General features: G+C 43.9%; 1 protein-coding gene and 1 pseudogene across 2 annotated transcripts in view; both read right to left on the bottom strand.

Moving 5' to 3' along the window:
• Positions 1–14,016, bottom strand: part of LOC119176385 (lysosomal protective protein-like) — a 40,851-nt gene extending 26,835 nt beyond the window's left edge. Inside the window, exons 1-6 of one of the 2 annotated variants that reach the window (XM_037427641.2) lie at positions 13,954–14,016; positions 13,145–13,355; positions 8,653–8,815; positions 7,803–8,048; positions 7,124–7,215; positions 2,113–2,212 (exon numbers count right to left, since the gene is read on the bottom strand). In XM_037427641.2, coding sequence (XP_037283538.2) covers positions 2,113–2,212; positions 7,124–7,215; positions 7,803–8,048; positions 8,653–8,815; positions 13,145–13,311 — 768 coding nt within the window. In that variant the 5' untranslated portion in view covers positions 13,312–13,355; positions 13,954–14,016. Of the gene's footprint in view, positions 1–2,112; positions 2,213–7,123; positions 7,216–7,802; positions 8,049–8,652; positions 8,816–13,144; positions 13,356–13,781; positions 13,801–13,953 lie in introns of those variants that run through there. The other variant, XM_075877562.1, reaches the window with a different exon arrangement.
• Positions 14,017–18,762: 4,746 nt separating this feature from the next.
• LOC119176384 (tubulin beta chain-like) lies at positions 18,763–27,484 on the bottom strand (annotated as a pseudogene).
• Positions 27,485–27,793: the final 309 nt, after the last annotated feature.

Raw genomic sequence — 27,793 nt, 5'->3', positions numbered from 1 at the left:
AAGCCCTTGCCTCGCAATGTCCACCCTCAGCATCACATCGCTCGTTGCGTAGCTCACGCAAAAAGCCTTCTCAAGAGTTACGGACAAGCTAAGGATGCCATTTGGCTAGACGCCGCTTGTACAGCACAGCAAGCTGTGGCAGTTGCCTACAAACCCACGCTACCTCATTCCCTGATTCACCACCTCCCCTGCCCCTCCGCGGTGGTCTAGTGGCTAAGGTACTCGGCTGCTGACCCGCAGGGCGCGGGTTCGAATCCCGGCTGCGGCGGCTGCATTTCCGATGGAGGCGGAAATGTTGTAGGCCCGTGTGCTCAGATTTGGGTGCACGTTAAAGAACCCCAGGTGGTCCAAATTTCCGGAGCCCTCCACTACGGCGTCTCTCATAATCATATGGTGGTTTCGGGACGTTAAACCCCACATATCAATCAATCACCACCTCCCCTCAGGCTCAACAGCTGAGGAGGCAGAGGAGACCGCCATCGCCTTAGCCCTAGCACAATCCGATGCACAGTACGTCTTCACTGATTCAAGAACTACTCTGTACAACTATGCCAGGGGCAGGAAACACCCCTCTGCATGGCAGTTGTTGAACACCCTCACACAATATTTACCGCGAATGGTAGAGCTTCAGCTTCAGTGGGTACTGGCTCATTTAGGGAACCCAGGAAATGAGGCTGCCGATAAATTGGCCCGAGGATTATTTTGCCGGTCTCAGGACCACCTCGATTCGGGCTTCTCGAAGGAGCGGCCGCACACTTTCGCAAAGCTCACGCAAATACGCCGATTGAACTGTCGGAACTACTCTCCTCCAAATCCCTCTTTTACACGCTCCCAACAAATCCCGTGAAGACGTCTCCAGACTCGCACTCTATCTTCCCCTCAGCTGCAGTCCCACTACTGTCGCACTTCCCTGAAATGTTCCATTCGGCGAACCTCACGCCACCATTTCCCACATCCTATTCGGCTGCCCTGCTGATCCTCTCCCACAGGGTCAGCCTGCCATCTCAAGCTGAGACTGGGAGGTCCTGCTCTCGTCTGTGGACCCGCCGTTGCAGCTTGCTGCGGTGTCTAGGGCTGGCGATGTGATCTCGGCGAGAGGCATGACCGCGTAGGCATGGTGCGGGACCGCGTGGTGGTCCAGGGACCCTGGTGGGTGCAAACACACTTGCTAATAAAGTTTGTCTGTCTGTATGTCTGTTGCCGCCCCTCGATGCCCAAAAACACGTCTGGCTTGACTCACGCGCCCGGTTCTTCTAAAGCTAACGAGGTGCGCTATCTAGATATTGAGAGGTACGCGGGCACATTAAAAAGTGATAACATCGGTTTGTACGCACATCCATCGACACGAAGGCGCTTACCAACATTATTTACAGTTTAAAGCATAGTGCGCAGATATAGACCCATTCCACGTTTGTAAACACAGGGAGGCTCATGTCGACATGGGTAAAACTAAAGCGACGTCCGCACGTAACTTCCGCCTTAAGCGCTGAGGACGGCGACGTGCGCTAACAAAACAACATAGTGAGACGCCATAAGCGTTGTGAAAGCCATAAGCACTGAGGGCTGCGATGTGTGCCAACAAACAAAACTAAGTTGTGAGACGCGACTCACATCCAACCGCGACGAAGTTCGCAGGCATACCGTTTTTTTTTTCTCGTTGCTTGACTGAGAACACCACATGCACCATTGAAAACCCAGCAGAAACTGCGGTATAGGCAGAGCGTCTTTAACCTACAAAGACAGCGCCACCACATTTTCGTTACGTAAGTCTAGTGGAGTTTGTATTAACATGTTGGTTAGGCCACGAATGCTCCTGGGCACGCCATGTGAGAGCCCGCAACTGCCGCAAAGTAACGCTCCGCAGAGCAAAGCCGAATGCTCGCATGAGCTACAGAAATGTGAATGGGGCTGTAAATTGTCAACTAACAATATTTTCTATAGCCAGTGCAACTAACATTGCACCGGCATTGTAGAAGTGAGCTGGGTAGCAACCTGATAAACACTTGAATAAATCACTGCAAGTTTATGTAGACAGCGTTAACAATGCTCGTTTTTTTTTTATGCAGCGCTCGCCAAGCAAAGCTTCTCAAAACCATACTTGTGCTGACGTACCGGAACGGTGCAGGCTATCTTTTTGGGATCCATAGTGAAGTTACACGTTTTCTCAGAGATGCTGTTGTTGCAGCAGTTCGAAGTAAGGTCGTCCCAGAGACTACACAAGAAAAAAAAAGTATTGCTTTTTGTAAATGGCAGGAAGTTTACTAGTTCCTCGCTGCAGTAACAAAGGCACTGGTTAAGAAAACTGCATAATGGGCAAATCAATGCGGCTGTAATGTACGGAAAAAATTGGCCCCGTATCTGCTTTAATCTGCAAATGTCATCGAAAGACGATAGTCTTGCGTGTGAAGAGAGTGAACAAAACATTTATTTGATGTTCTGCTCAACAAAATCGGTGAGTGGTATTCTGGAGGCGCTGCGTTAGAGTGCCTCAAGCGTGTAGCGGAGGCGAAAGAGCGCGTCAAGTCACGTCACACGTGAGACATGACCACCATCTGTCAGTTTTTTTTTCAAGAACAAAGCGCGTGGCTCCGAGACGGGTGAGTGCGCCCGCCTCAGAGGTGATAAGGTGTAGAACGCAAGTCGATGGGTAGGTGCCACCACCATCTTGTTTTAGCAAAGCGTTGGAAACACTCGCCTTTCCGTACAAGCGTTGGATGGTCAGCGCAGCGTGATAAGCGCTATGGTCCTTAAAACTACTTATGTATGCCTTTTCTAGTAAAAGGCGCACATGGAGAATATATACGTGTTGTTATGGTGCCCCAGAAACGCGCAATAATTGCTTTTTAATCGACGATTGCACAAGTATGAATGCTGAATCTAGAGCAACGTAGGTGGGTGCTGCGGATGGGGTGGAATGTTTCAAATACCCGATGCTGTTAAGAGTGGACAAACAGACAGACAGGCAGACCAAAATTTTTGCATCGAATGTCTGCAAGAAAGACCATCGTCTTTAAGGGCTTAAGGCCGCGAGCACTTTCTGCCGTGCACAACACATCAAGATAAAAGAGGTGAGACGGTAGCAGGAAGGTAACACCTGAGGTGGATTACCTTTTTACAGCTGACTTCGCGAAGGTTTTTATCTTAAAGTTTACATACAACGACTTCTATAAAATTACAGTGCGGTAATACTGTTTCGCATTTATTTATTTTTCTTAGGATAGGTAACTTACAACGTGAACATAACTTTTTAAATACGAAATGTGTAGATTGCCTTCGTTTGAAATTACGCAAAAAACTTCGAGGCTGGGTTTTGTTCGGCGGAGCTTCCATTCAATATCTACGTTGTGACACGCACTGACGAAATAAATATGCTCAGAAAATGGGTTATGACAGCTGCCCGAACGCACTGCATGCGTATATGGTGTAACGCGTGGAATGGAGCCACGTGAATGAGGCTATAGAGTGGCGGCCTCGGAATAATATCACCTCAGTTGCCGAACCACCGCATCGTTGTGCACGTAGATGTACACGCATTAGTGTCTACGTTTCATTATTTTCCTCCATGTTTCATGCCTCACAGTCACCATGTCAATGATTTCATTAAAAGCGTCGTAGAATGACATTGTCTGTCTTATTCGTAGCCCACAAGTAACATATTGTGACGCTGCACCTGAGGCGAATAAACAGTATACCCAAGATGTCATCTATGAAATGCGAGAGATACAAGTAACCACATTTACGATCGATTTGGGAGGAAGGGGGCGGGAATTGTTCTATATCTTTCAGAAAACACCCAAATATGGGCAGCGTAGCACTTTAACTTTTGTACGGTTATTGACCTACGTTACCATATGTTTAGAAGAGGGGCGATAATACACTACGAGTATAAGCAAACAGCTCAAGTAGAACGAGGTCTGAAGAGAACAGAGGCGCCCGTGTGGTGTAGTCTTTCTCGGTCATATTTGGTCTTCCTTCTATTTGCGCAATTTAGTTATATCCGCCATAAGACGTAGGACTTGATGGTTTAGCGATTACGATGCGCGGCTGATGATCCGAAGGTCACATGTTCGTTCCCGGCAAGGACAGTTAAATATCTATAAAGGTGAAATGCTAGCAGTCTGTGTACTGTGTAATTTCAGGGAACGTAAAAGAACATCAGATGATCAAGATTCCCGAAGCTCTCCACTACGGCGTCCATCATAAGCATATTGTGGTTTTTGGAAGTGAAACCCCAGAACGTCTTATGATTATTTTTCATGAATCAATGCGACATTGCCCAATTATAAATTTTAAGCAGCGACAGTGCAGTCTTTCTTGCGTCTCACGGAAGTGTAATCTGTCTGGCAATGGGCAAACTTAGACGATACGGCATACTTGTCCAACGTCAATGCACAATGGTTTTGTGAAGTGCTATGCAACGCTGTCAGGCGCAAGCGCTAAATTCATCGTCGAAAGCAGCTAATGGCAGGAAGAGGTCCCTAGGATGTTGGACTTGCGGCTGGGTGCAGTTTTAGATGCGTCAGCAGCTCGTGATTAGAATTGTTAGGGTTTCAAGTCTCACAACCACCATATGATCATGAGAGATGCAGTAGTGGGGGGCTCGAGAAATTTCGAACTCTTGGGATTCGTTGACGGGCACCTGAATTTAGGTACACGAGCCTCGAACATTTTTGCGTCTATTGAAAATTCGGCCACCATGGCCGGAATTTCATCCCGCGACCTGAGCAGTCGAGTGCCATAACCAAAATACCACCACGGTGAGTCACGCAGCTCGTAATTTTCAGCTTATACATGCAGCGTCAATGACGTGGCTTTCTGAACGGCGCTGGTGGCGAAGATCGGGTGTGCATGCCAACGGCGCACGTCGTATACACCGCCTGCGCCACTTGCTCACTTGCTATGTGGCCGCTGCTAGCACAATTAAGGACTTGTGTGCTCACACTGATTAATATTGCACCGCATTGATGTGTAAAATGTTTTTCTGAAGAGAGCAAATATGCAGGCTGGACGAAGCACCTCGCAAAGACAATCAGAGCGGTGTCCGCATGCATTAGGCATGGCACATGGATCTACGCTGCTCAGGAGACGTGCCTCAGTTACGCCTTTTATAGCAGCGCTTTGAATGTGTGTGCACTCTGTGTCAAGACAGAGATACATCTAAATGGAGTGACCCATCTATATTAAATGAAGAGTGAGGGTCCAAAGAAACGCGAAAATGCGGTAACTGCATTTTCTACTGTTATCTATCGTTTATATCCGGCACGGTGACAAATGTCAATATAGTCATGCATGATAAAATTGAGAATCAACTAGCATTCTAGAATTGCCACTTGGTCAGGGCGTGATGAAACCAGTGCACCGCGCTGTTCCCGTTTCTTTCTATATGTGCCCTGTACGCGAAATAGCGTTAACTAGAGAAGAGGAGAAGCATATGTTAGCAGCGAGAGGTGGTCAAAACCGTCACACAATTAGAAGCTTCACTTACGTCGACAACCAGTTTTACTACGATAGGAACCATGTGGAAACTCCAGAAGCATTTTTGCCGTAACCGTCACGTTCTGCGTAAAATCCAAGTCGATAACGTCGCCCCATGCGTTGAATATTCTAAATGCGAGTGAAAGCGAGCCAGCATGCGAACGTAGCTCAAGTGCAGATTAAACGAGCAGGCCATCTTCGTCTCGCCATGAACACACAGATTGGAGCCATAAGGAGGGCTGCATGGCTCGGCCGGTATTGCGCACTTTGATCAGCCAGACGGGGTCACTGGTAGTCGCGCGCGCCGTATCTCTATAGGGGATCCGCCGAAGGCTCAAACTTTTCTATACGCGTTGTGTTCTCATCCGTTATCAAAACAAAGCTTCCGTTGAAGCAATAGACAGCCCACACGTCGGATCATTTGCTGCAGTGGCCACACTTCCTCACAGTGGTGTTTTGTTGAGTTACACCAGGTTGCATGTTAAACGAGGGAGCGGCTAGCCTTACTCCGTATAACATTCCGGTTCGTTGCCATCGTATTCATCGCTTCGCTTTTCCGATGAAACTAAATCTTTTTTTGCCTGCTTATTACCGATTGTTTGTTATTAACACACGTTGTCATGTGACTTATCAGAACTAAATTAGGAAATGTCACAAAGACCCGATTTATACCGATGCAGAACGAGGGACCGTTTGTCACTGCAAAATCACATGTAAGCATGATTGTTGAGCATCAATAGTATTTTGTTAAATTTGTTACTTTTCAAGTGAAATTTTACGGCCGAGTTCTCGATCCGAAGGCTTTGCCAAAACACCAAGAGCTAATAACTTCAGCAGCTGTGATGAAGCGTACTAAGGCTCATCACTTCCGCACAATAAGCGAAAGATTAAAATTTTACTGGTATCATTACCATAAACAATATAGGTGAACTGTGAGCCAGAAGTTTTCATACAAAACCAAAATGGAAAGCCGAAGATGTTGTAGGCCCGTGTGCTCAGATTTGGGTGCACGTTAAAGAACCTAAGGTGGTGAAAATTTCCGAAGCTCTCCACTACGGCGTGTCTCATAATCATATAGTGGTTTTGGGACGTTAAACCCCACAAATCAATCAATCAATCAATCAATCAATCAATCAATCAATCAATCAATCAATCAATCAATCAATCAATCAATCAATCAATCAATCAATCAATCAATCAATCAATCAATCAATCAATCGAAAGCCGAAGATTGTCATCGTCTGTAGAATGGACTACTTTTGTGTCCACAACTTCTATAGCTCTCGAAGCATCGACTTTAATTTAATTTTGTCACTGATGACGTACTTCTCGCAGGAGTTAAAATTGCAGGACGCTATTTCTGTGTAACAATAATGCTGTAAAATAAATTTCGAATGTTTTTGCGGCAAATGCGTGGCAGAAAGCAATGCGCAGTTAAACTAAGCCAGGCGCTCATTCGATAAAGGAATAGCATGTCATTCAGATGGTTGTGTAAATATTGAAAAAACACAGATGAAACAAAGAAAAAAAGTGGAAAGTTTCAGTTTAAAGCAAAAATAAGCGCTCACATTTCTACTGCTGCATTTGAGATATGTAATGTTGTTTTTGAATGACACATATTGGTTCCAAAATAAACAAAAAGACTTACTCGCGTCCCAAAAGGCTGTGGTAATTAGCATAGAATATGGTGGCCTTGAAGTGAAGCTTGAAATCCACAGCCCCGTTTCCAATGCCGTAACCCTTGAGGAAAAACAAATAGAGTGAAGATTAAGGTACACATGTTATTAAGATCTAGCGTAAAAATAATTTGTCCTAGTTGATTCAGCATAATACTAAAAATCTTCATCACCGCTTATATTCATTTATGCAAGAATGCAACTCATGCTGAAGTAAAGCTGCAAACGTTCATGAAACTACACACGCGTACACACACACACATGCACGCAGACACATTCATTTAAACCGTTAACAAATACGTACAATTATGTTACCTATTTAACGAAATCATGGTACCCATTTTCTTTCTATTTATGAAATGATAAATTATTATGACAATTGTTGGCCTTTTTTGCACACTGAGACCTTTGTTCAAGTATGTTTTTTTTCTGCAACCTACATAATAAATCGGATCTCCACGTAACATTCAGCTTGCCCGTATTATCATTCTGATTATTAAAAATCTTAAAAAATATTCAAGTTTTGTCTAACAGATGCTGAAACATGCTTTCCTTGAACCTTATTGCTCTATGCAGCGTAATGAAAGCTCTAACTTCAATTCATGCACTTCTTCATAATTCGTTCAGTCAGGTACGAATTACGGATATTACCTTGACGTTCAGTCCTTGTGGGTTCTTCATAATTCGCTGCATGATAAGGGGGACAAAAATACCCCCATAGCTGTCACCCATTGCATAGAAGTCATTGCTCTTAAACTGAGGGTATTTTTCGAAGAAATCCAACAGCGCCAGGTAGTTATCTTCAGTTGTTTTGGTGTCATCGGTGTTGTAAACTCCAGTGGGATCGTAAGAGAAACCGACACCAGCCGGGGCTTCCAAGAATAAGATGTTTGCGACCTGCAAGGAAACACTGCATTATGTGCCATCATAACAATGTTTCAGTTGAGAAATTGCCTGAGCAGTTGTGCGTCATTAGTTTCTCTGGCCTTCATGCGTGGTACGTGGATCAGGCTTGTTCGCGCAGGATTGCGCTCTTATTCTAAGCATAGGTTCACAATAGTGTCTCAGATTTTACGTACCTAAATGACAATATGGCTATGAGGCTCAGTGTAGTGGGAAATTACAGATTAAATTACTTAATATCGCGAACAGTCGCCTAACATCTGTGATTACAATAAAAGTACATCTAATTGTATACAGAACAGTATACAGTAAATAGTTGCTTCGTTTCCTTGATTAATTTCTTCACATGCATTACCTTAGTGCATGGTCAGTGGGAGAGTGCGCTACTACACAGGGCAACAATAACAACAACAAACGCAATAATGGCCAGTTTCACATAAAAAAAAACATGATCCATAGAACCTGACCAACGAGTTAAACTGGCTACTCATGAGTGATGACACCACCTCCAAATATATTTCTAAACATTGCCGTTGTTTTGCATGGTCTCCAGACATCACAGAACGGCCTTGCCGCGTACTGAGTGAAACCAACTTACTTGATTCCAGCTGTATGGATTCATAGTCACGTTCACGCCAAGTGGCCCAATGCGGAACGGACCCAACTCTGTGGCCACTGCCGAGAGCGCACTACAACCGGGACCTCCGGTCAGCCACAGCACCAAGGGGTCTTCAGTTGGCGACCGCTGGCTCTCCATAAACCTTCGTAACACGGAATAAATGACAATCAGTTTTTCAAGGTGCCCTCTTTAGATTATTCACGATGTCGGTAGACGCACGAAACAATATGCGTCTTTAAAATGATGCCAATTTTTCTTTTCATGAGCGTTTTTCATAGAATTTAACATATGAAGGTGTTTTTGAAGTGGACTAGAGAGAAAGCGTAGCCTTGATTTCGAACTTGACCGAACAATCTTACGTGATGTTTTTAGATGCGCAACGAGTCATGCTTGGCTCATGTTAATTACTTCACCACAATCTCACTGCAAACTTTTTTTCTGGTAAATAACGTGAATCAACACTAATGTAATACAAAGCAAATAAAGTAGTACCACATTGTTTGTACATTGTTTTACTATAGGGCGGCTCAATACATTAAATATTTCGTCCTCTAGTAACCACCTAACAATCGATCTTTACTTGTTTAGGTCCTTTCGGAAAGTGCAAAAGGAGTAATGATATATATGGGGTTTTACATGAAAAAGCCACAAACCAAGTACACGCTCTTTGGTGCGTATATGCCATTTGCATAACCTTGTTTAAGACTGTCTGTAAGGGACCTTTAATACAGCGCATTATTAAAGAGATAGTATAGCAGCGCGACTCACACCTTATAATCTACTACGAAAGGTAGCAAGTGCGTCTCCAGTCATTCGCATGCCCTTGTGACCGAAAAATGCATTTGTAATCGAAATATGAAGCGGATCTCTTTTCATATATAGGGCATTATTTTGCACTGCTGGCTCAGGAAAGCTTAGTGAAAAACGATTCCTACAGTGCATGCCATATGCATTCCACATGTGCGCGCGCGCGCGCGCGCGCGCGCTTGTGTGTGTGTGTGTGTGTGTGTGTGTGTGTGTGTGTGTTTTCGCCATACCTCACTTACACTTGTTAACTAGCGACGTGACGGTACCATATAATGGCATTGCCATGCATTTCAGTTACGGTGCCGATAGTGAAGATTTCTCCTTTCTATCTACCCGGTTCATCTGTGTATCTAATCCGCCACATTGCTGTTGTTATGCAGGCACTGTGGGGGTCCATCGAAGCACAACTTGTGTCTTTGCTGCGAGCTGACAACTCCCATCTCAGCCTTCAGCTGTAAAAGAACTCCGCAAGCAAAAACTCCTCGCTGTCGTAGCTGTTTCGTTGGTACTGTCCACCTCTAGCGATCGCAGGCGTGCCACATCGTGGCCAGTGCAGCATGCGTAACGCCCGTGGTTCCCGACAAGCAATGCGCAGTCATGCGAGACCTTTTCTTTTTCCTTTTTTTATTTTCAACGTCAGCGTGTTCCATTCTCCCTGTCAAGAAAACCTGACCCATATAGCTTTCTTCTTCAGCGGGGAAACTCGGCCGGTCCTTGCGCAAGTCATCCTTTCTGTGAGGTATATGATATAAAGGATTGGTGAAAGTTGCAGCATCAAGCACGAAAGTTTATGTTCTATAGTGCCTGAATGCGCGGCGTTGGGTTTGTCACAGTATGGGAGCCTGACTCAGACAAGATGCTAGTGCGAAACTTTCATTTACCACCCTAGCATCGCCTGATGTGGTCACTGGAAAGCGAATGAAATAGGGTGACATTTCCCAGGCCAGTGTCCCATGATTTATCACTCGTCTAATCATTTCACGCCGAGCTCTGTAAACCTCAATCTTAGTGGTGTGCACGTGACCTTCTTCTTTAGACGAGCACGTCAAATTTTCGTGGAGCCTAAAGGATGCTTAGATGTTATAACGTCTTACCATATGCAGATATATATATCACGCATTATGTCGAAATATACTGCCTGAGTCAAATAATTGAATTGTTATGGAGTTTGAAGAGAAATCTTGTACGTTATTGTTGTGCATCGGCATATACTGACCCACCCGAAGTATAATAATAATAATAATAATAATAATAATAATAATAATAATAATAATAATAATAATAATAATAATAATAATAATAATAATAATAATAATAATAATAATAATAATAATAATAATAATAATAATAATAATAATAATAATAATGACTCTATTGTACACATCCATAAGAGATACAAAGAAACGGGCCTGTTTAAATCACAAAGACTTGTGCGACTAGGCCCGGCAGAGCCGGTTACAGCGATGTGAATACAAGGTAACAAAAAATATTGTTGCTTCTTTGCCGATGAACAACCTAGTGATTGACACCATTGCTTTTTTACAGGCAGTGATTAAAAAAGAAGAACAAAGGGGGGACCCAGAGCATACGTGACATACAAGTAGACCATGTGAATTTACAGCTCAGCAAGTAATTTCTTTAATTGCTTTTTAGAACTTGCTGAAAAAAAACTCTTCAGGTATTTTATTGAAAATTCAATATATACACTTCCACATGCTTCTCCATATCTGGTAGACAACTGAGGTACCATAAAACGCTTTTTTTCTCTGAGGGGTTGACGCGTTACATATGACACTTTAAAGTAATCACACAATTGTATCTCAGCACTACTGTTTTAGTAAAGAAATTATAGAACACTCAAAAGCCCAAATCCCAAAAATAGTACTGGCATATACCTTACTACCGTAAGCAACACTTTTCAAAATATTTTGAAGTAAACTATCAATGCGTGTTATGCAGCACTCTGAGCAAAATGCGAAAACTGTGATACCATATCTCACCACACTATACGCTAGTGAATGAACTATCATTTGTTTTCACTGGTAGAGACACCAAGCTTTTTATATTGAAAGGCAGACATGCCACACTTCTCAGTTTGGAACAAATAAATGCCATGTGATGTTGCCAAGACATACCAATATGAAAAATTACGCCTAGGTATTTCAATGTTTCGACATTTTCAACTGCAGAAAATTTGCATGGGTTGCAATGCTCGGTGTGAAGAAAAATTGGTATATCCATTTTTTTGTGTTTTAGAGGGTTTCGAAAGCAGATCAGTTTTGTTTTTTTTCGTTCACAATTAAGCAGTTTTCTTCTAACCATATCATTGCATTATGAATTTTACTCTACAGAGCATTAATCGCCCCTTCATAACGTATGTGACGTGTGTTATTAGAACCGTATCATCTGCATACTGGTAAACATTTGCTTTAAAAATTACTAATGGGAAGTCATTCATACATAAATTAAATAAGAATGGTGACAACGCCAATCCTTGTGGCACGCCAGCAGTAATATATTTTCTATTGCTACTTCCCTACATCCCGTAACGACCTATGACCTGTCTTCTAAGTAATTATAAAGTACATAATAAAAAGGCCCCCTAGAATCCAAACGAAATAGCTTTTCTAACAGAATGGAGCGGTTCACTGTTTCAAACGCTTTTGCCAAGTCTAAACACAGAACACAACACTACAGGTTCTTGTGTAAAGTCGAATATATTTCATCACTAAAATAGTATAATAATAATTATAATAATATTAATAATAAGTTATTTAAGGTGTTATGGCACAGTACAGGATCCTTTACTATTTCATCTCCACCAAAATGCCACCGCCATGACCGGTATGAAATGCTCGACCTTTGGGTCAGCAGCCAAGCGCCGCAGCAACTGACTAACCATGGCGAACTGAACTACCCCAATGAAATCAACCAAAAGAATAGAACAACGGATCGTAGATTACACCTAAATACTTAAATACGCACGCCTTTCATGTTTTTTACCACTGTATTTTTAAGCATACCTTCTGCTACAAGGTTAGAGCAAGTACGTCTGCTGCATCCGAAGTTTTCAGGACGATGTAGGTGATCATGGAGCGAATTAGTTGTTATATACAATGAATGTAAGTTGTGGTTTCTGGAAGAGTCTCGAAATGACCAATTGAGCAACTAATTTATCGTTACAGATGGTCGTCTGTTACTTATTTGGTTATATGATTTAAGTGATTATCAGTGTAAAGATTGTAACGAAATGGACATGCACAAAATAACTCCTTCTACATAGGCGTGTGCCCAGCTCTCTCTCCCTCTTCCAACTAGTATTTCGTCATTGTGCTGCGTTCTGGTCGTAACGACTTCAGTGTGAGGGGGTCGGGAAAGGTGGGGGAGAGGGGCTGTCAGGGAAATCTCCCCCCCCCCCCATTAAATGGAGAACCCTACGCCCACCAATAACAATCAACACAGTTCTGCAAAGAGCTCGTAATATATTTCGCTTGAGCTTGCAGGACTTCCGACACCCGCTTTTGCTTTTACCTACACTTGAAAGCGCTCTTTGGCCTATGTCAGGTAGCAGCCCCTTTCATCACTAGACGCTAAAATCTGCATGCCGTACCAGCAGTGAAAACAATAATATGCTCAGACACTACGAAAACAATTTATGTCGTACCAGTAGTGCAGCTGTCGACCATCCGCACCGTTCAGGAATCCGGAGTAGTGTTTGAAGTTAACCGTTTCGCTGAGCCCCGGCAGTGCAGTCACTTCCCACGTAGACGGGTCGAAGGCCACCGTCAAGGACGGCAGCACCCAAATACAAAGAAGAGCAGCGAAGCGCATTGTCGCCGTGATGAAGTGTCGGGTCAGCAGAGTGAACGTGAACGCTGCAGTCGAGCAAAAATTGCAACTGTGATGAAATGCATAGCAGTCTGTTCCAGTCTGTACCGGTGTTTGAAGGCACGGCACATGTAAGCCTGATAAATATATGCTTACAACTTCACTGTCCTCACGCTAGTTTTTCACGGATAATAAATCACAGTGATTAGCGTACACTTGCATGTTGACGTTAAAATAAAAGCACGTTTGTTCGCTCAGACTCGCTGGTAATGATTTTCAGCGTGTCTTCAAGCGGCGAAGAGGTGGTTATTAGTTAATGCTAAAACAACCGGGATTGCGGCCGCGTACAACGTCTTTTATGCGAGCGCCTAAGCAAACAATTGTCTAGCGAGTTTGTAAGGCGGTTAATGGTAAGCTTACTTTGTTAAATAATTGTTATGCTCTCGGTGGTTTAAATAGTAATTTTTACGAACCTTTCACTAGCGCTCATTGCTTTATTTAAAGTGAATAAAGAGCCAAAAAATGACAAAGCTTTACTTCGTGAATGAAAAGGACTGTTATAGATCCTTTTTAAATGGCATTTACTCGAGAAAGAAATGCAAGAAAGGCTCAGAGAGGGAAATATTATCTTGCAAGCAAGCTCACTGTGCGGATGAAAGCTGTGACGACTTCCGACGCACCGTGTGTTTCAAGTCTGGTTCGCTGGGCCAACGGCCGCTTTTAGCTGCAGTGGCGTGCCCTTGGTTGCTGAGGTAGCAGGTCTGATTTACAGAGAGTGAAGATAGCGCCCCGCCTAGGAATACAGTGCGGTTCGCCTTTCGCTTTTTGTTGCAGTGACAGCACGTAATGATCGTTAGCGTACAGTTCGTTGGCACGGGCGGGAAATGCAATCAGTCCCGTTTTTGTTGACCGTGCGACTCGGATTTCCGTGCTTCACGTATCAACAACAAACATCTCGTGTGCAGTTTTGTGTCACAAACCGTGTTCATCCGGAGAGTCTGCAGACTTTGATTTGGTATCTGAGGTTCAACGTCCCGAAACCACCATATGATTGTGAGAGACGCCGTAGTGGAGGGCTCCGGCGATTCCGGCCACCTGGGGCTCTTTAACGTGCGCCCAAATCTGAGCACACGGGCCTACAGCATTTTCGCCTCCATCGAAAATGCTGCCGCCGCAGCCGGGATTCGATCGCGCGACCTGCGGGTGAGCAGCCGAGTACCTTGTACACTAGACCACCAGGGCAGTCTGTAGACCTTGACAGTGCTGTTGGTTATCTTTTAGCAAGTAATGCGTCCGGCCATTTAGCCCCGCGTGGCACGTTTAATGGTATACGTTTACATCAACTCGATTTCTTAGCGTACTTAGTATACTGAGTGCGCAACCGCTTCATCCTAATGAGAGCGATGCAAGGACTACCATGAGTCCCATGTGACAAATGTCTGAAATCTCCGAAAAATCTCCGCTGACGTGTTCAACTGTCATATAATAGCTGCCCTGTACAGTAAGTATACTGAACCCCCTGTGCGCGTGCGCGTGTGCTGCTTAATGTGTTGTGTTTATCTCACTACTCTCTCTCCTCTCTATCTTTTACCTCCCCCATCCCCCTCTCATGCGCAGGGTAGTAAACCGACTGCCTATAGACCCGCTCCACACGTGGCGGGACCCCTGCAGCCCGCAAGCGGAAAGCGAAATGGAGTCCCGGCGCCAAAATGCAACACAAGCGCTAGCCGCATGAGCTTAGCATGAGCGGCTCTGATGCGCATTCTGGTTGGACGACGCAACGACTGTTTAGTCTGGCAACCATTCCGCGGAGCTTCAGTTTTTGAGGTCGGCAACTTTCGCCAACAGCAGACGACGCTGGGTATGTTCCAATATCCACCGTAGACGGCTAAATAGACAGCTAAATGGACGGCGGCCCTCTTAAGTCGCATTCCAATGCTCCCGTAGCCGGCAAAATAGACAACTCCGAGAAGACCACATCGTAGACAAATGCGATGCAGGCTACTTTGCTTTCTAAACAAGATGGCGGCTCAGTGAACCACTCAAATAGATCGGATCTCGTCGGAATGGTCGTCTGAACACAAGCAGATGCTTCCCCAGACGCTCGATGTGAGTAACGTTTATTTGTTTTTGCTTTCAACACAAAATAGGACAAAATAGGCCAGAAAATACAACTGTTACGTTTGTTTATTTTAGTTTTTTTTTCTCGACACGAGGTGGTGCACCGTCGCGTAAAAGCCGTCCAGACGTGTTCCAATTCTCGGACAGCATGGGCTCGGTGCTGTCTTCTAAGCAGTCTGCATAGGCTGTCTATGTGCTGTCTAAGAATTGGAGCACCGCCGCTGACAAGTTCTTGAATGCGTTGGTTCAAGCCACCGCGTTCATCATGAAATCGAGGCTGTTGCATTTCCACAGCGCGTTTTTCGGCCGCAAGTGTTGTGTCACCGTTGTCATCTGAGTTAGAGGAATATTACACGCTCTACTTTTTGTCGTTGTTGTTGTCGTTACCGCATACAAGTCGTATTGCTCGAGCTGCATTTGACGCGACGGCGATCTTTTACAGCTAGCAGGAATGCGTGCGCCAACACGCATAAACGCCTACCATGGCGCTGCAACGTCGGGGAAAGGGTATTTATGCTGGCACTCGTTGCAGCGGAGTCAGTTCCGGTCATACGTATTTTCACGCGTAGGTGTGGCACCTTTCTTGCGCAAAAAATGCTGTGAGATTATCGTGTTATGTGCGAAACGAGCTTTGATCGTGAATACTTTTTTGTGCGTAAGTATAAGTGTGAAACGTCAGGATATGAACGCGATTAAACGAGAACTATTTTATTCAGCGCACCCCGATGCGAGCGCCGCTTCCCGTAGTGGTGCCATATAAATACATAAATAAAACCTTTCGGATGGATGGATGGACCTTTTAAATCGGGCGGTGGCTAACGCCACTTAGCTGTAATGCTTAGTGAACCAAAAACTAGATTTATTTTTTTCCCTTTAAATAGTGAAGTTTAGGACTGGTACTTTGCAGTGAAGGGTTTAGGTTTCACTCGTTTCTTGACTTTAACCACCAATCAGATAACCTCCTTCTAGTTAATTCTACCCGCTTAAGGTCTATTTTTCCCTCCCTGTCCCTAAACCCCAGTGCTTTGAAGAACTCTGCGCTATCATTCTGAACTATAGGGTGAAGCCCTTTACAGAACATTATCAAGTGTTCGGCAGTTTCCTCCTCCTATCTACACGCACTGCATACCGTGTCTACCCCTTCGTATGTGGCCCGATATGTCTTGGTTCGCAATACTCCCGTCCTGGCCTCAAACAGTAGAGAACTACCACGAGTATTATCATAGACCCTTTTTTTGGTAATTTCCTGCTTAAAAGTTGGATAGATCTCTAGTGCGGACTTCTTAATCATGCCAATGCTCCACATATCGGTCTCCATTTCCTTCACCACCTTCTTAACCGATAGTTCTTTTTGGTTTGGCCCCCTGCTGTTTTCTAAGTATTTACCCGTCAATTTTCTGGTTCGCTTCCTCCATTTTGTATCGACATTCCTCATGTACAAGTAGCTGAAATCCATCCTAGCCCTACGCTCCAGCTCCATTTCTCTCAATCGCTTTTCAAATTTCATCTTGCTGCTAGCTTCCCTGCCCTCAAATGATGTCCATCCCATATCACCTTGTACTCCCTGATTTGGTGTATTCCCGTGAGCTCCTGAAGCAAGTCTACCTATTCCTCGTTGCTTAATTTCTAATCTTGCTTGAACTTCTGATCCCATGCACAAGACCGCATTGCCGAGCGTCAGACCAGGAAGCATGACCCCTTTCCATATTCCTGTCACAACATCATACCTATTGTAATTCCACAGTCTAGATTAACAAGAGAAAAGTTAGGTTAGCTACCCTACACTGCGGCGATGGGAAGTAGAATAAGCAGAGAGAGAAGGGTACCTGTAGGTAAATTTCCCTCCCAAGCGTTGTTTCAGGCAAGAATGGCACACGGACAGCACACACACCATAATGCAGCAATACAGAAGGATTGCAAGTATACATAAGCATAGTATGCATTAAGCTTATGCTCCATGCCTATAGCAATTGAATATATTAAAACTGCAACTATTTACAAAGGAACTGCTCTGTTAAAGCAATGGTGAAAAGTAAGTCTGTGCAAATATCAGGTTTTGAATAAAAATTCAAGTTTTATTCTCCTTATTCAAAGCACCCTCACACCGAAAAATGAAAATTAAGATTTTCCTGAACATTCAGGCTTGGCGAAACGTACCTTTTAGGATGCCAATATTCCAACAAATTTGAATATTCAAGGAAGTGACTACTCGTGCTCATTTTCATAGTAAAGCATCGCCAATATGGAGCCGTTAGGTCAAGTGGTACTTTGTGGTTTCTGCACACTTATGCTACATTCCTAGCAGTTGGGTGTGTTTTGCTGCAAAACTGAAAAAAACATGACTGATGCATTATCTTAGCACTCTCAGCCTGACTAGCACACCCAGGTATAACAGGGCAGATTTTTTTTTGTCAAGCAATACACCACAGGTCTCATGCCGAATATGTTGTACTATCATATTCTATAACAATTACCCCATATCAGTCAAGACAGTTACATAGATATTTGGAGAAAAAAACTGCAATGTCCACTGACCACATTGAATAAGGGAGCTCTCCGACGTGTTACCGCCCTTAAAGATGCTCACTTCATGTTGAGTAGTCTACCTCGGGATAGTGTCAGTCAATTTTTCCAATACCCAATTTGTTCAAGGTGCTTTGCCACAAACACCTGTAACATGGTGCAGCCGAAGAACATGTTGCAGTTGGATGAATTGGAGCGAAGAAGTCTTGAACTTTGCAGACAAATTGAAATGGTCTCTTACAGGTCAGGTCATGTTACAGATGATAGGGTGCTAACACGTTCAGTATACACCGACTACTACAGGGTATGTATGGAACATCGAAACAGCAGGAGATGCTTTTTATTGGGAGCACAAGATTTTTTTCCCAGCCTAGTACTTCATATAGGACTTGAATTAGAAGATTACAGAACAGGAGGGAAGGGGGGGGGGGAGAAAAGAATGCATAAAAATATGAAATGAAGTGAACTCAAGGACAATCTTTACAACTAGGATGTCTGGTGAGCGTATGCTTTTAAATGTTGAAAAATATGAAGCTAACCAGTTACGCAGGACCTAATATGCTGAATAAATATGCATTGCAAAAATAATTCTCTTGTAGAAGTATGCAACACATTAAAGTAATGTGCGCTCCATCTTTATGTGGCCAAAGTTTACACAATAAAGATTAGTGGTACGCCCTATGCAGTACTAATAATGATCTCGTGATGTTGTAGACAACGCCAATCATAATTTGCTCTCTGCAAGAGGTGGATTCATTGCAGCTATTCCAAGCAGCGTTCACACAGTTGCACAAGGTGTAAATAACAATCTTAAATAAAGAAAACTTTATTGCTCCATGAAAAAAAAAACTGTGACCTTGAAAAAAAAATGGATGCCTAGGCTTCTGCTTGGGCCTCCTCTTCGTCTTCGAATTCTCCTTCCTCATCACCTGTATAGCTTCTTGGTACTGCTGATACTCTGAAACCAGATCATTGATGTTTGACTCCGGCTCTGTGAACTCCATTTCATCCATGCCTTCTCCAGTGTACCAATGAAGGAAGGCCTTGCGCCTGAACATGGCTGAAAAAAGAAAAAAAAAGCGCATTGTGCAAAAGGAGTGAGCACACAGAGCAGCAAAAATGACGACTGGAGGTCGAAGTTGATGTGGTCAATCCCAACATCTTGATTGATTGATACGTGGGATTTAACATCCCAAAACCACCATATGATTATGAGAGACGTCGTAAAGGAAGGCTCCGGAACTTTCGACCACCTGGGGTTTTTTAACATGCGCCCAAATCTGAGCACATGGGCCTACAGCATTTCCGCCTCCATCAGAAAATCCTAACATCTTAAGGTCAGTGCATGAAATTGCTGCTCTATGGACTTCATTGAGTAACCGGAGTGATGGCTGCCAGGAATCGTCGTGTAGTACACATGTGCCACCATAATAATTGGCCTTGTGAGGCCGACTTGGTGGCAAAGAGTTTTAATTGAAAGAAAAGGAAAGCTTACCAGTGAATTGCTCGGAGACACGCTTGAAGAGCTCCTGGATGGCGGTGCTGTTACCGATGAATGTTGCAGACATCTTGAGGCCTCTGGCTGGAATGTCACAGACTGCAGTTTTCAGGTTGTTGGGGATCCAGTCAACGAAGTAGCTGGAATTCTTGTTCTGCACATTGATCATCTGCTCGTCGACCTCCCGCATGCTCATGCGACCCCGGAATACCGCAGCAACCGTCAGGTGACGGCCATGGTGCTGATCACAGACAGCCATCATGTTCTTCGCATCGAGCATCTGCTGGGTCAGTTCTGGCACTGTCAGCGCTCTGTACTACTGGCTGCCTTGGGATGCCAGTGGTGCAAACCCTGGCATGAAGAAGTGGAGACGTGGGAAGGGCACCATGTTGACAGTTAGCTTGTGCAAGTCTGCAATGAGCTGACCAGGGAACCTGGGAACTAGTGGGCACGGCGAGGCTGCAGGGGGCAAGATGTTCACCGCGCCTCCCGTTGTATTGTTGCAGGCCGTTTTGCTGCCTTTCGCCGGGTTTATTCTATCGTCACATCAAGTGGTTTTCTGGGCTGGAAAAGTTTCAACAGGCATCGGCCCCGTCTCTGCATCGGCAAGCTTCGTTTCCAATGTGCTTCCTGCGCCTGTGCGGATGCATATCAAAGGCCTGACGTCATCAACCTGGGCATCTATAAAACCAACAGTGCACGACGGATCGGCTAGTGGGCATGGCGAGGCTGCACGGGGCAAGATGTTCACCATGCCTCCCGTTTTATTGTTGCAGGCCCTTTTGCTGCCTTTCGCCGGGTTTATTCCATCGTCACATCAAGTGGTCTTCTGGGCTGGAAAAGTTTCAACAGGCATCGGCTCCGTCTCTGCATCGGCAAGCTTCGTTTCCAATGTGCTTCCTGCGCCTGTGTGGATGCATATCAAAGGCCTGACGTCATCACCCTGGGCATCTATAAAACCAACAGTGCGCGACGGATCGGCTAGTGGGCACGGCGAGGCTGCACGGGGCAAGATGTTCACCGTGCCTCCCGTTTTATTGTTACAGGTTAGTTGTACTTATTCGTACCAATCTGACGAAAGATGCCTTCTTGTTGTGCTGTGCCCACGGACGATGCTTTGTATACTATGCGATTGTGCGCACGCATGTAAGCTAATGTTCTGTGGGGACATTGAAGAAAATCCAGGACCTACCGTTGAAGAGATGCTAGAGTCACTTATTAAAGGCCAACAAGCTATACGAAATGATTTCCTAGAAGTAAAACAAAGAGTTGAGCAAACAGAACAAATGGTGATGTCTCTGGGAGGACGGTTAAGCCATTTGGAGAGCGAAACGAAAGGAATGGCTGCGAGAATGGATTCTTTTGGTGGTGTTAGAGATGTTGTCATGACTTTACAGGAGACAATACGTCTGCAACATGCGAAGATAGTCGACCTTGAAGACAAGGGTAGGCGTAATAATTTGGTTGTATTTAGCGTTGAGGAGGCCTCGAAGGAAAGTGAACTCGACTTAAGACGACTGATTCTCGACGACGTCTTCAAAGAAACTCTAAGAGTAACTTGTTCGTCTGTTGATAGAATTCATAGAACAGGTAAGCCGTCTTCGAATCGCCCTGTGATCCTTCACTTCAGTAATTTCACTGAAAAACAAGCCGTCATGCTCAACGCTAAAAAACTTAAGGGAACAACTGTCTTCATTCAAAATGATTATTCGCAAGAAACACTAAGAAAAAGATGATCGCTTTGGCAGAGTGCCAAATCTGAAAAAGACAAGGGGAAGAAGGTTACGCTTGTGCACGACAAACTTTACATTGACAAAAAGTTGTACGCATGGAACGATTCCACAAACCGGTGCGTTCCTGTCGAGGCAAATGAATTGCCGGCACCAGCAAACATATAGCCACTCCGGCGCCCTGTTGATGAGCTGATTGTCATTTCGTTTAATGCAAGAAGTATTGTAAATAAAATTGACAGTTTAGAACTGCTTCTTTTGAATTATGACCCCCATCTAGTTGTAATCACTTAAACCTCGCTGAGTGATAGGATTAGTGACGGCGAAGTTGTTCCACGTGGCTATCAGATATTTCGGTGTGATCGTGGCTCCCGTGGTGGGGGCGTTGCCGTTATAGCTAAAACCAATATCGAGATCTCGGTTTTGCCTGGGATCTCTAATCGTGAAAGCTTGTTTTTAAACGTATCTTTTTGTGACTTGAAATTCTTGCTTTGTGCTGCTTATCGATCGCCTCATGCAACCGACTTGTTTCTTTGCAAATTGTACGATTATCTTTTGCCCTACCGTGGCCGCCCGGTTATTGTAACAGGCGATTTTAATCTGCCGAGTTTTGACTGAAATCGGCCTACTTATGGAGAGAGTGACCCATGTGATTCTTTCGTAGACATGATGTTGGCTACAAGTCTAAAACAGTTAGTTTTGGAACCTACCCGTCTTGACGCCATTCTAGATTAATTTTTTGTTAGCGACGTATTTTCCAGTGGTGTAGTAAATGTAGATCCTGGTATTTCCGACCACCGGCTCTTATCGTTTTATTGTTCTTCTACTGGGTTAGGCAGTGTTGAAGACCAACCGGTCAACCATGTCAAAAACTTTGACCATGCCGATGACGCCTCTATCATTGATTACATAGAGTTAAAATTTGATATCCAAACTAGCAATGACGTGCACACGTTGTGGACGCACTTCAAGGAAACAATAAAATACTGCATTGAGAATTTTGTACCTTCAAGGAAGGTTAGAAACAAGCGTTACAGTGAATGGATTACCCGAGATATGATTCAGGCCAAGCGTAAGATTAAACGTCTTAGGAGAAAGAGGAGTCTAAGGGAGCAACATTTACAAAGCCTAAAGCAGTCTTTGGAATGTAAGGTTAAATCAGCGAAAGCTCATTATTATACTGTAACACTTCCTGAGTTCATTAAAAATGACCCCTCTAAGTTTTGGCGGTTTTTGGGTGGACGGAAAAATATTCTGAAAGAAATAGCTGTAAATGGTAAAATTGTAAGAGATGACAAAGAAATAGCTCAATCATTCAATCATTACTTTCAATCAGTCTTTTCACCAGGCAGATCAGTTTCTAAACGTCCCACGGATTATTCAAATATACCTGTTATTTCGGATCTCGGAATACTGGCATTATTACGAAAGCTTGATCCTAGAAAAAGTCCCGGTCCCGATGATCTTCCTAATGGATTCTTGAAACGGTATGCTGATCAGCTATCTGCCTTTTTAACTAACATTTTTCAGATCTCTCTCACATCAGGTGAAGTCCCGTATGATTTTTTGGTTGCTAGGGTCAAACCACTGTTTAAAACGGGAGAGAAACTTTCAATTTCTAACTACAGACCCATTTCCATCACAAGTAGCTGTTGTAAAATGTTGGAGCATGTTATTGTAGGGTTCATTCATGAATTTCTGGCTGAAAGGAACATTTTGTCGCCCTATCAACACGGTTTTAGAAAAAAATATGTCCACTGTTACGCAATTGGTCACTACTGTTCATCACTTCTCCGCGGTATTGGACGAGTCTGGACAAGTTGATGTGGTTTTCCTCGACTTTAGCAAGGCCTTTGACAAAGTGCCCCACGATAAGCTTTTGTATAAACTTGAACACATTGGCTTTCCTGATTGCCTTTTGAACTGGATAAGAGCTTATTTAAATAACAGAAAACAGTATGTTGATATCAATGGTTGTTTCTCTAATTTTCTTGCTGTTACCTCTGGGGTACCCCAGGGCAGCGTGCTGGGACCGCTGTTGTTTCTTCTTTATATAAATGATTTAGCCCACGTAGTTCCCGAAACTGTCTCCATCAGGCTGTTTGCCGATGATTGTGTTGTTTTTAGAGAAATTCGCTCACCTGATGACTGTGAAGTTTTGCAGGAATCCCTGGTTGCAATAGAGAGTTGGTGTGAGCAGTGGGGAATGATGTTGAATGCCGGAAAATCTGCATTTCTACGAAGAACGCGCAAAATACATTTCTTCAACTCCCAGTACTTCTTGCAGAACACTTGTATTGCAGATGTTGGGGAGTACAAGTACTTGGGCCTCACTTTGAACTCTAATTTATCTTGGTCATCCCACGTAAAACGTATTTGTTCTGCTGCATTTACTAAGTTCTGTTTTTTGAGACGAAAATTAAGACATTCTCCAAGTCACGTTAAGCTTTTAGCCTATGAAACTTTTGTTAGAGCTAAACTTGAATATGCTTCCGTGATATGGGATCCGCACTTAAAAAAAGATATCTACATGCTTGAGCTCGTTCAGAGAAAAGCGGTGCGTTTTATTTTTAACAAATATGGGCGTTACGATTCTCCGTCGAAGCTCATGACTGATAATGGCATTAAAACCCTAGCAGTTCGTAGACGCTTGGCCCGTTTACTCTTTCTCAACAATATTGCTACTTCTATTGTGAAAATAACTCCGTGAACTATGATTAAACCACTAAGCACAAGAAGGACCCGTCACATGCATGCTCATTCCTTTCAGCCTATCTTCGCCAAAACTAATCAGTTTAAGCACAGCTTCTTCCCACGTACAAATTCCGAATGGAATGCGCTCCCGGAAGCAGTGATACAAGCCAAAAATTTTTCCCAAGCGCTTTAGGAAAGCATCTGTCGCTAAGTATATGCATTGTATGGTGTGCTATGCCTTGACCAATCTGCATTGTACTCCTTTTTATTGTTATTATTTTTATTCTTTGTAATTATATGTAACAGTGTTATGCGTATTGCCAATTGCCCCTCCTGCTTGGGCCACAAACTGGCCTGCAGTATTCGCAATAAATAATTAAGAACAGGATTACAATACAATGCAGATGTTGGAGTATTTTACTACAACAGCAGTAAAAGCAGCTATATGTGGCAAGAAGCTGTATGGCAATGCAGAAGTAGCAAGCATACCTCAGATAAGTTGTAACACCAGACATGGTTGCTGAAACTAGGTGGTTGAAATCACCATAGGTAAGAGTAGTTAGCTTGAGAGTTCTGAAGCAAATTTCGTAGAGAGCCTCATTGTCAATGCAGTAAGTTTCATCAGTGTTCTCTACCAGCTGATGCACTGAAAGGGTGGCATTATAGGGCTCAACAGCTGTGTCCGAAACCTGCAGGAAGAATGGGTAGTGCACCACGAGCTTAACATTCAGAAATTAACACTGGGGATGAAAACAACTGAAGGGCATGGAGAATTTTTTGGTGGGGACAAGCTAAAATTCACAAACCTTTGGATAGGGAACACCACTGAACGTGTTCATGATGCGATCATGATACTCTTCCCGAATTTTCGAGATCAGAAGTGTCCCCATGCCGGAGCCTGTGCCACCACCCATAGAATGAGTTAGCTGGAATCCTTGCAGGCAATCGCAGCCTTCTGCTTCCTTGCGAACAACATCAAGAACAGAGTCCACTAGTTCAGCTCCTTCAGTATAGTGGCCTTTTGCCCAGTTGTTGCCAGCACCATTTTCGCATGAAAAATGTGGGTGAAAAAGAGGAATGAGACTTCCACAGCATCCAATGCAATTGTCTTCACAAGGCAACAGCTGACGCACGTTGTTAAGCTCTTTGAACTGCATATAGAACCAGGGTGCCCACTACACGAGCAACGAACATACACAGATACCAGGCAAGGATGAAACTCTTGCAGAAATAGGGCTGTACTAATGGGGTTCCCTATGAAGTAACACAGAGACCACGAGAATTGCGTTCAAGGCTTTCACTTTTGTAGTACTAATCACAGGTCATCTAACGCCCATTCCGCATTATTAGGTGCTAAGGCTCCAGTCTTCTATACCCAAGTGCCAGGTATATACTCACCGAACACAAAGTTGTCAGGTCGGAAGAGCTGCCCTAAAGGCCCAGACCACACAGAGTCCATTGTGCCCGGCTCCACGTCCACGAGTATTGCACGAGGCACATATGTACTTCCTCAAGCAAAAAGAAGATCGCCACTTAGTGGCAGCTCTGGCACAGAACAAGCAACATTTGAAGTAGCTTAAAGAAATGCCCAACAGTAATGACAATCATGGGTAGGCAAAAAGTTTAGCTCACTCAAGCATAGCTCTTAGGGCTCACTCGGACTGACTCTTAGCCCAATCCCAGAGTGAGCGAACTTGATGACCCATGATCGCAACTTGCATTTCATTGAACACTATAAATTGTGCAATACTAAACTACACATGAATAAAGAGCGAGAGGTTGTAAAAAGGAAACAGCAATAAAATGGCCCCAAGCATGTGGATAAATGTGCGATGAAAGGTGTCCTTATCTTTGAAAGGTTTTCTTTCAATCAAACTAGTTGATGGGCTGTATGGGCATCACAAGGGTTTTCAAAGCTACTGTTCGAATGTCATGCCAGCTGACGAGACCAGGAATCTATTCTACACAATAACCTAGACCACAGACATGAACTATAGCTGTAGATAAATAAATTTCCCCCTCGATATCGCACTGCCTTATTCGGAACTTTTGCTTTGGGCAAAAAAAAAAAACAGCAGGAAAGGTTAGGCAGGAATGCCATCGAGGTCTTCCGATTTGGAGCAATTTTCGGAGCAGCAAAATTTCATATCTTGGAGCAATTTGTAGCATCCAACTTCAAATCCTGGAGGAAAAGTAAGTTGCATTTACATTCAAGGACATGAAAAATTATTCCCAGCCTGTTGTGAGGAGCTAGAAATATTTCGATTCATTCACTTGCAATCATCTTGGAAGCACTCTATTTTATTTCAGCATTCTGAAAAAACTTGTTAAGTAAATATTTCCGTAGCAAATAAACAGAATACTGGTTGAATAAAATTGTACTTCACAAAATAACAATATAAAATTATAAATACACTTAAGTAGTTACCAGCAGATATGGTAGAAAACGCTGCGGCGTACAACGCTAGAGACTCTCATAGTCCATTTCATTAGGATGACTTCAAGAATAAAAAAAAAAAAGGGGCTTTTCACGACTGATTAGACTGCTGAACCTAATATGATGTAATTCAGCTAGTCTCAGAAAGCCAACCTCCTCTGGCACTCAACTCTGTGCTGAAACTATACAATTTAACAAACTTCATTTTTTTCAGTATTATTTCTATGTGGCTAGGGCGTTCTGTCTAAACTCTGAAAACCCTCTACCGTGTCCTCTACGCAGATGTGCTAGTGGAAGGAAGTACGAAATAGCTCTCATGTATGATGATCCATGGAAAAGGCATATTGGAGGAAAAGTGTCAACGCGTTCCCACGATTTACGTGTTCTTCTGCGGACGCGAATCACGGAAAATTAGATCGCGATCTCCAGGCATAGACGTGACAGACATTCTGGCGGTACGAGTGCAGTTATTAGTGAAAATTGCTTGATTGCATGCCGCGAAACTCTTCAAATGAACTATCACCAGCTTTACTGGAACAGACAATGTTCGCCGATGAATCGCCGCCACAGTTTCACGCTATAGCGATTGGACAAGACGTCACGAGACCCTGCGGAGAGAGCGTTTCGTCGTTAAGTGGACGTTTACAAAAAAGTTGCATCGGTACGAAACATAGAATCGTGGATTTGAGGACACACGCGGCGACGGTTGTTTATTCAGCGTAATGAGATAGGTCCGTGATTGCTGCTTTGGTGGCCCCAAAAACAAGGTGCACATGTTATTGACGTGCCGGCGTGGCTATTGCCGGTGATAGACACTCACAAATCCGACTTTGGCGCAATTTATGTTGATATTATCGGAATGGCGCAGTAAATCTGATTTGGCGCACTTTGGCGCCGGAGTGGGATCACTGGTTAGGTGCAAAGTGTCTGTTCAGGTTTGGCCCTTCAGTGCTTTAGCGTTGGTCAGAGGTGCTGAAAGCAACGCAAGGGTAGACCCAATGTTGAAATCTCTCCATTTACGACTAGAATGAAAAAAAAAGAGCAAGTACCAGAGCCTTCATTGTAGTAGACGTTTATCCGTTCTAACTGCAGGTCCGAATCTCCATGGTATGTGCCCGTAGGGTCAATTCCATGTTCATCCGAAATCACTTCCCAAAACTGCAAGCAAACCATATAGAACGCACAAGCTATCAAACGTACGGAAGCACACACGTATGAAAAAGCAAGCAATCGTCTATTTAAACGAGACAAAATGCCCAATAATGTGCCATCATATTTCGAATGGTGGAACCACATGGCGGCAACCGGCTCTATTTGTTAACGGTCAGCATGGGCTCAAACCGCCAACGAAAATATCAGCAGAACTTCGTAAGAATGCGTTGACCTGTGACAAAACTACAGTTTTTGACACTGTGTCAGATTGTAGTTTTCCGTTAAGCCACACCCCGCTCAGAAAGCTGAAGCTCCAATAATTTCACAGTG

This window comes from Rhipicephalus microplus, chromosome X, assembly GCF_043290135.1.
Source record: "Rhipicephalus microplus isolate Deutch F79 chromosome X, USDA_Rmic, whole genome shotgun sequence".
Taxonomy (NCBI): domain Eukaryota; kingdom Metazoa; phylum Arthropoda; class Arachnida; order Ixodida; family Ixodidae; genus Rhipicephalus; species Rhipicephalus microplus.
Note: the sequence above shows the minus strand (reverse complement) of the source record. Positions and strands in the feature narration are given on the sequence as shown.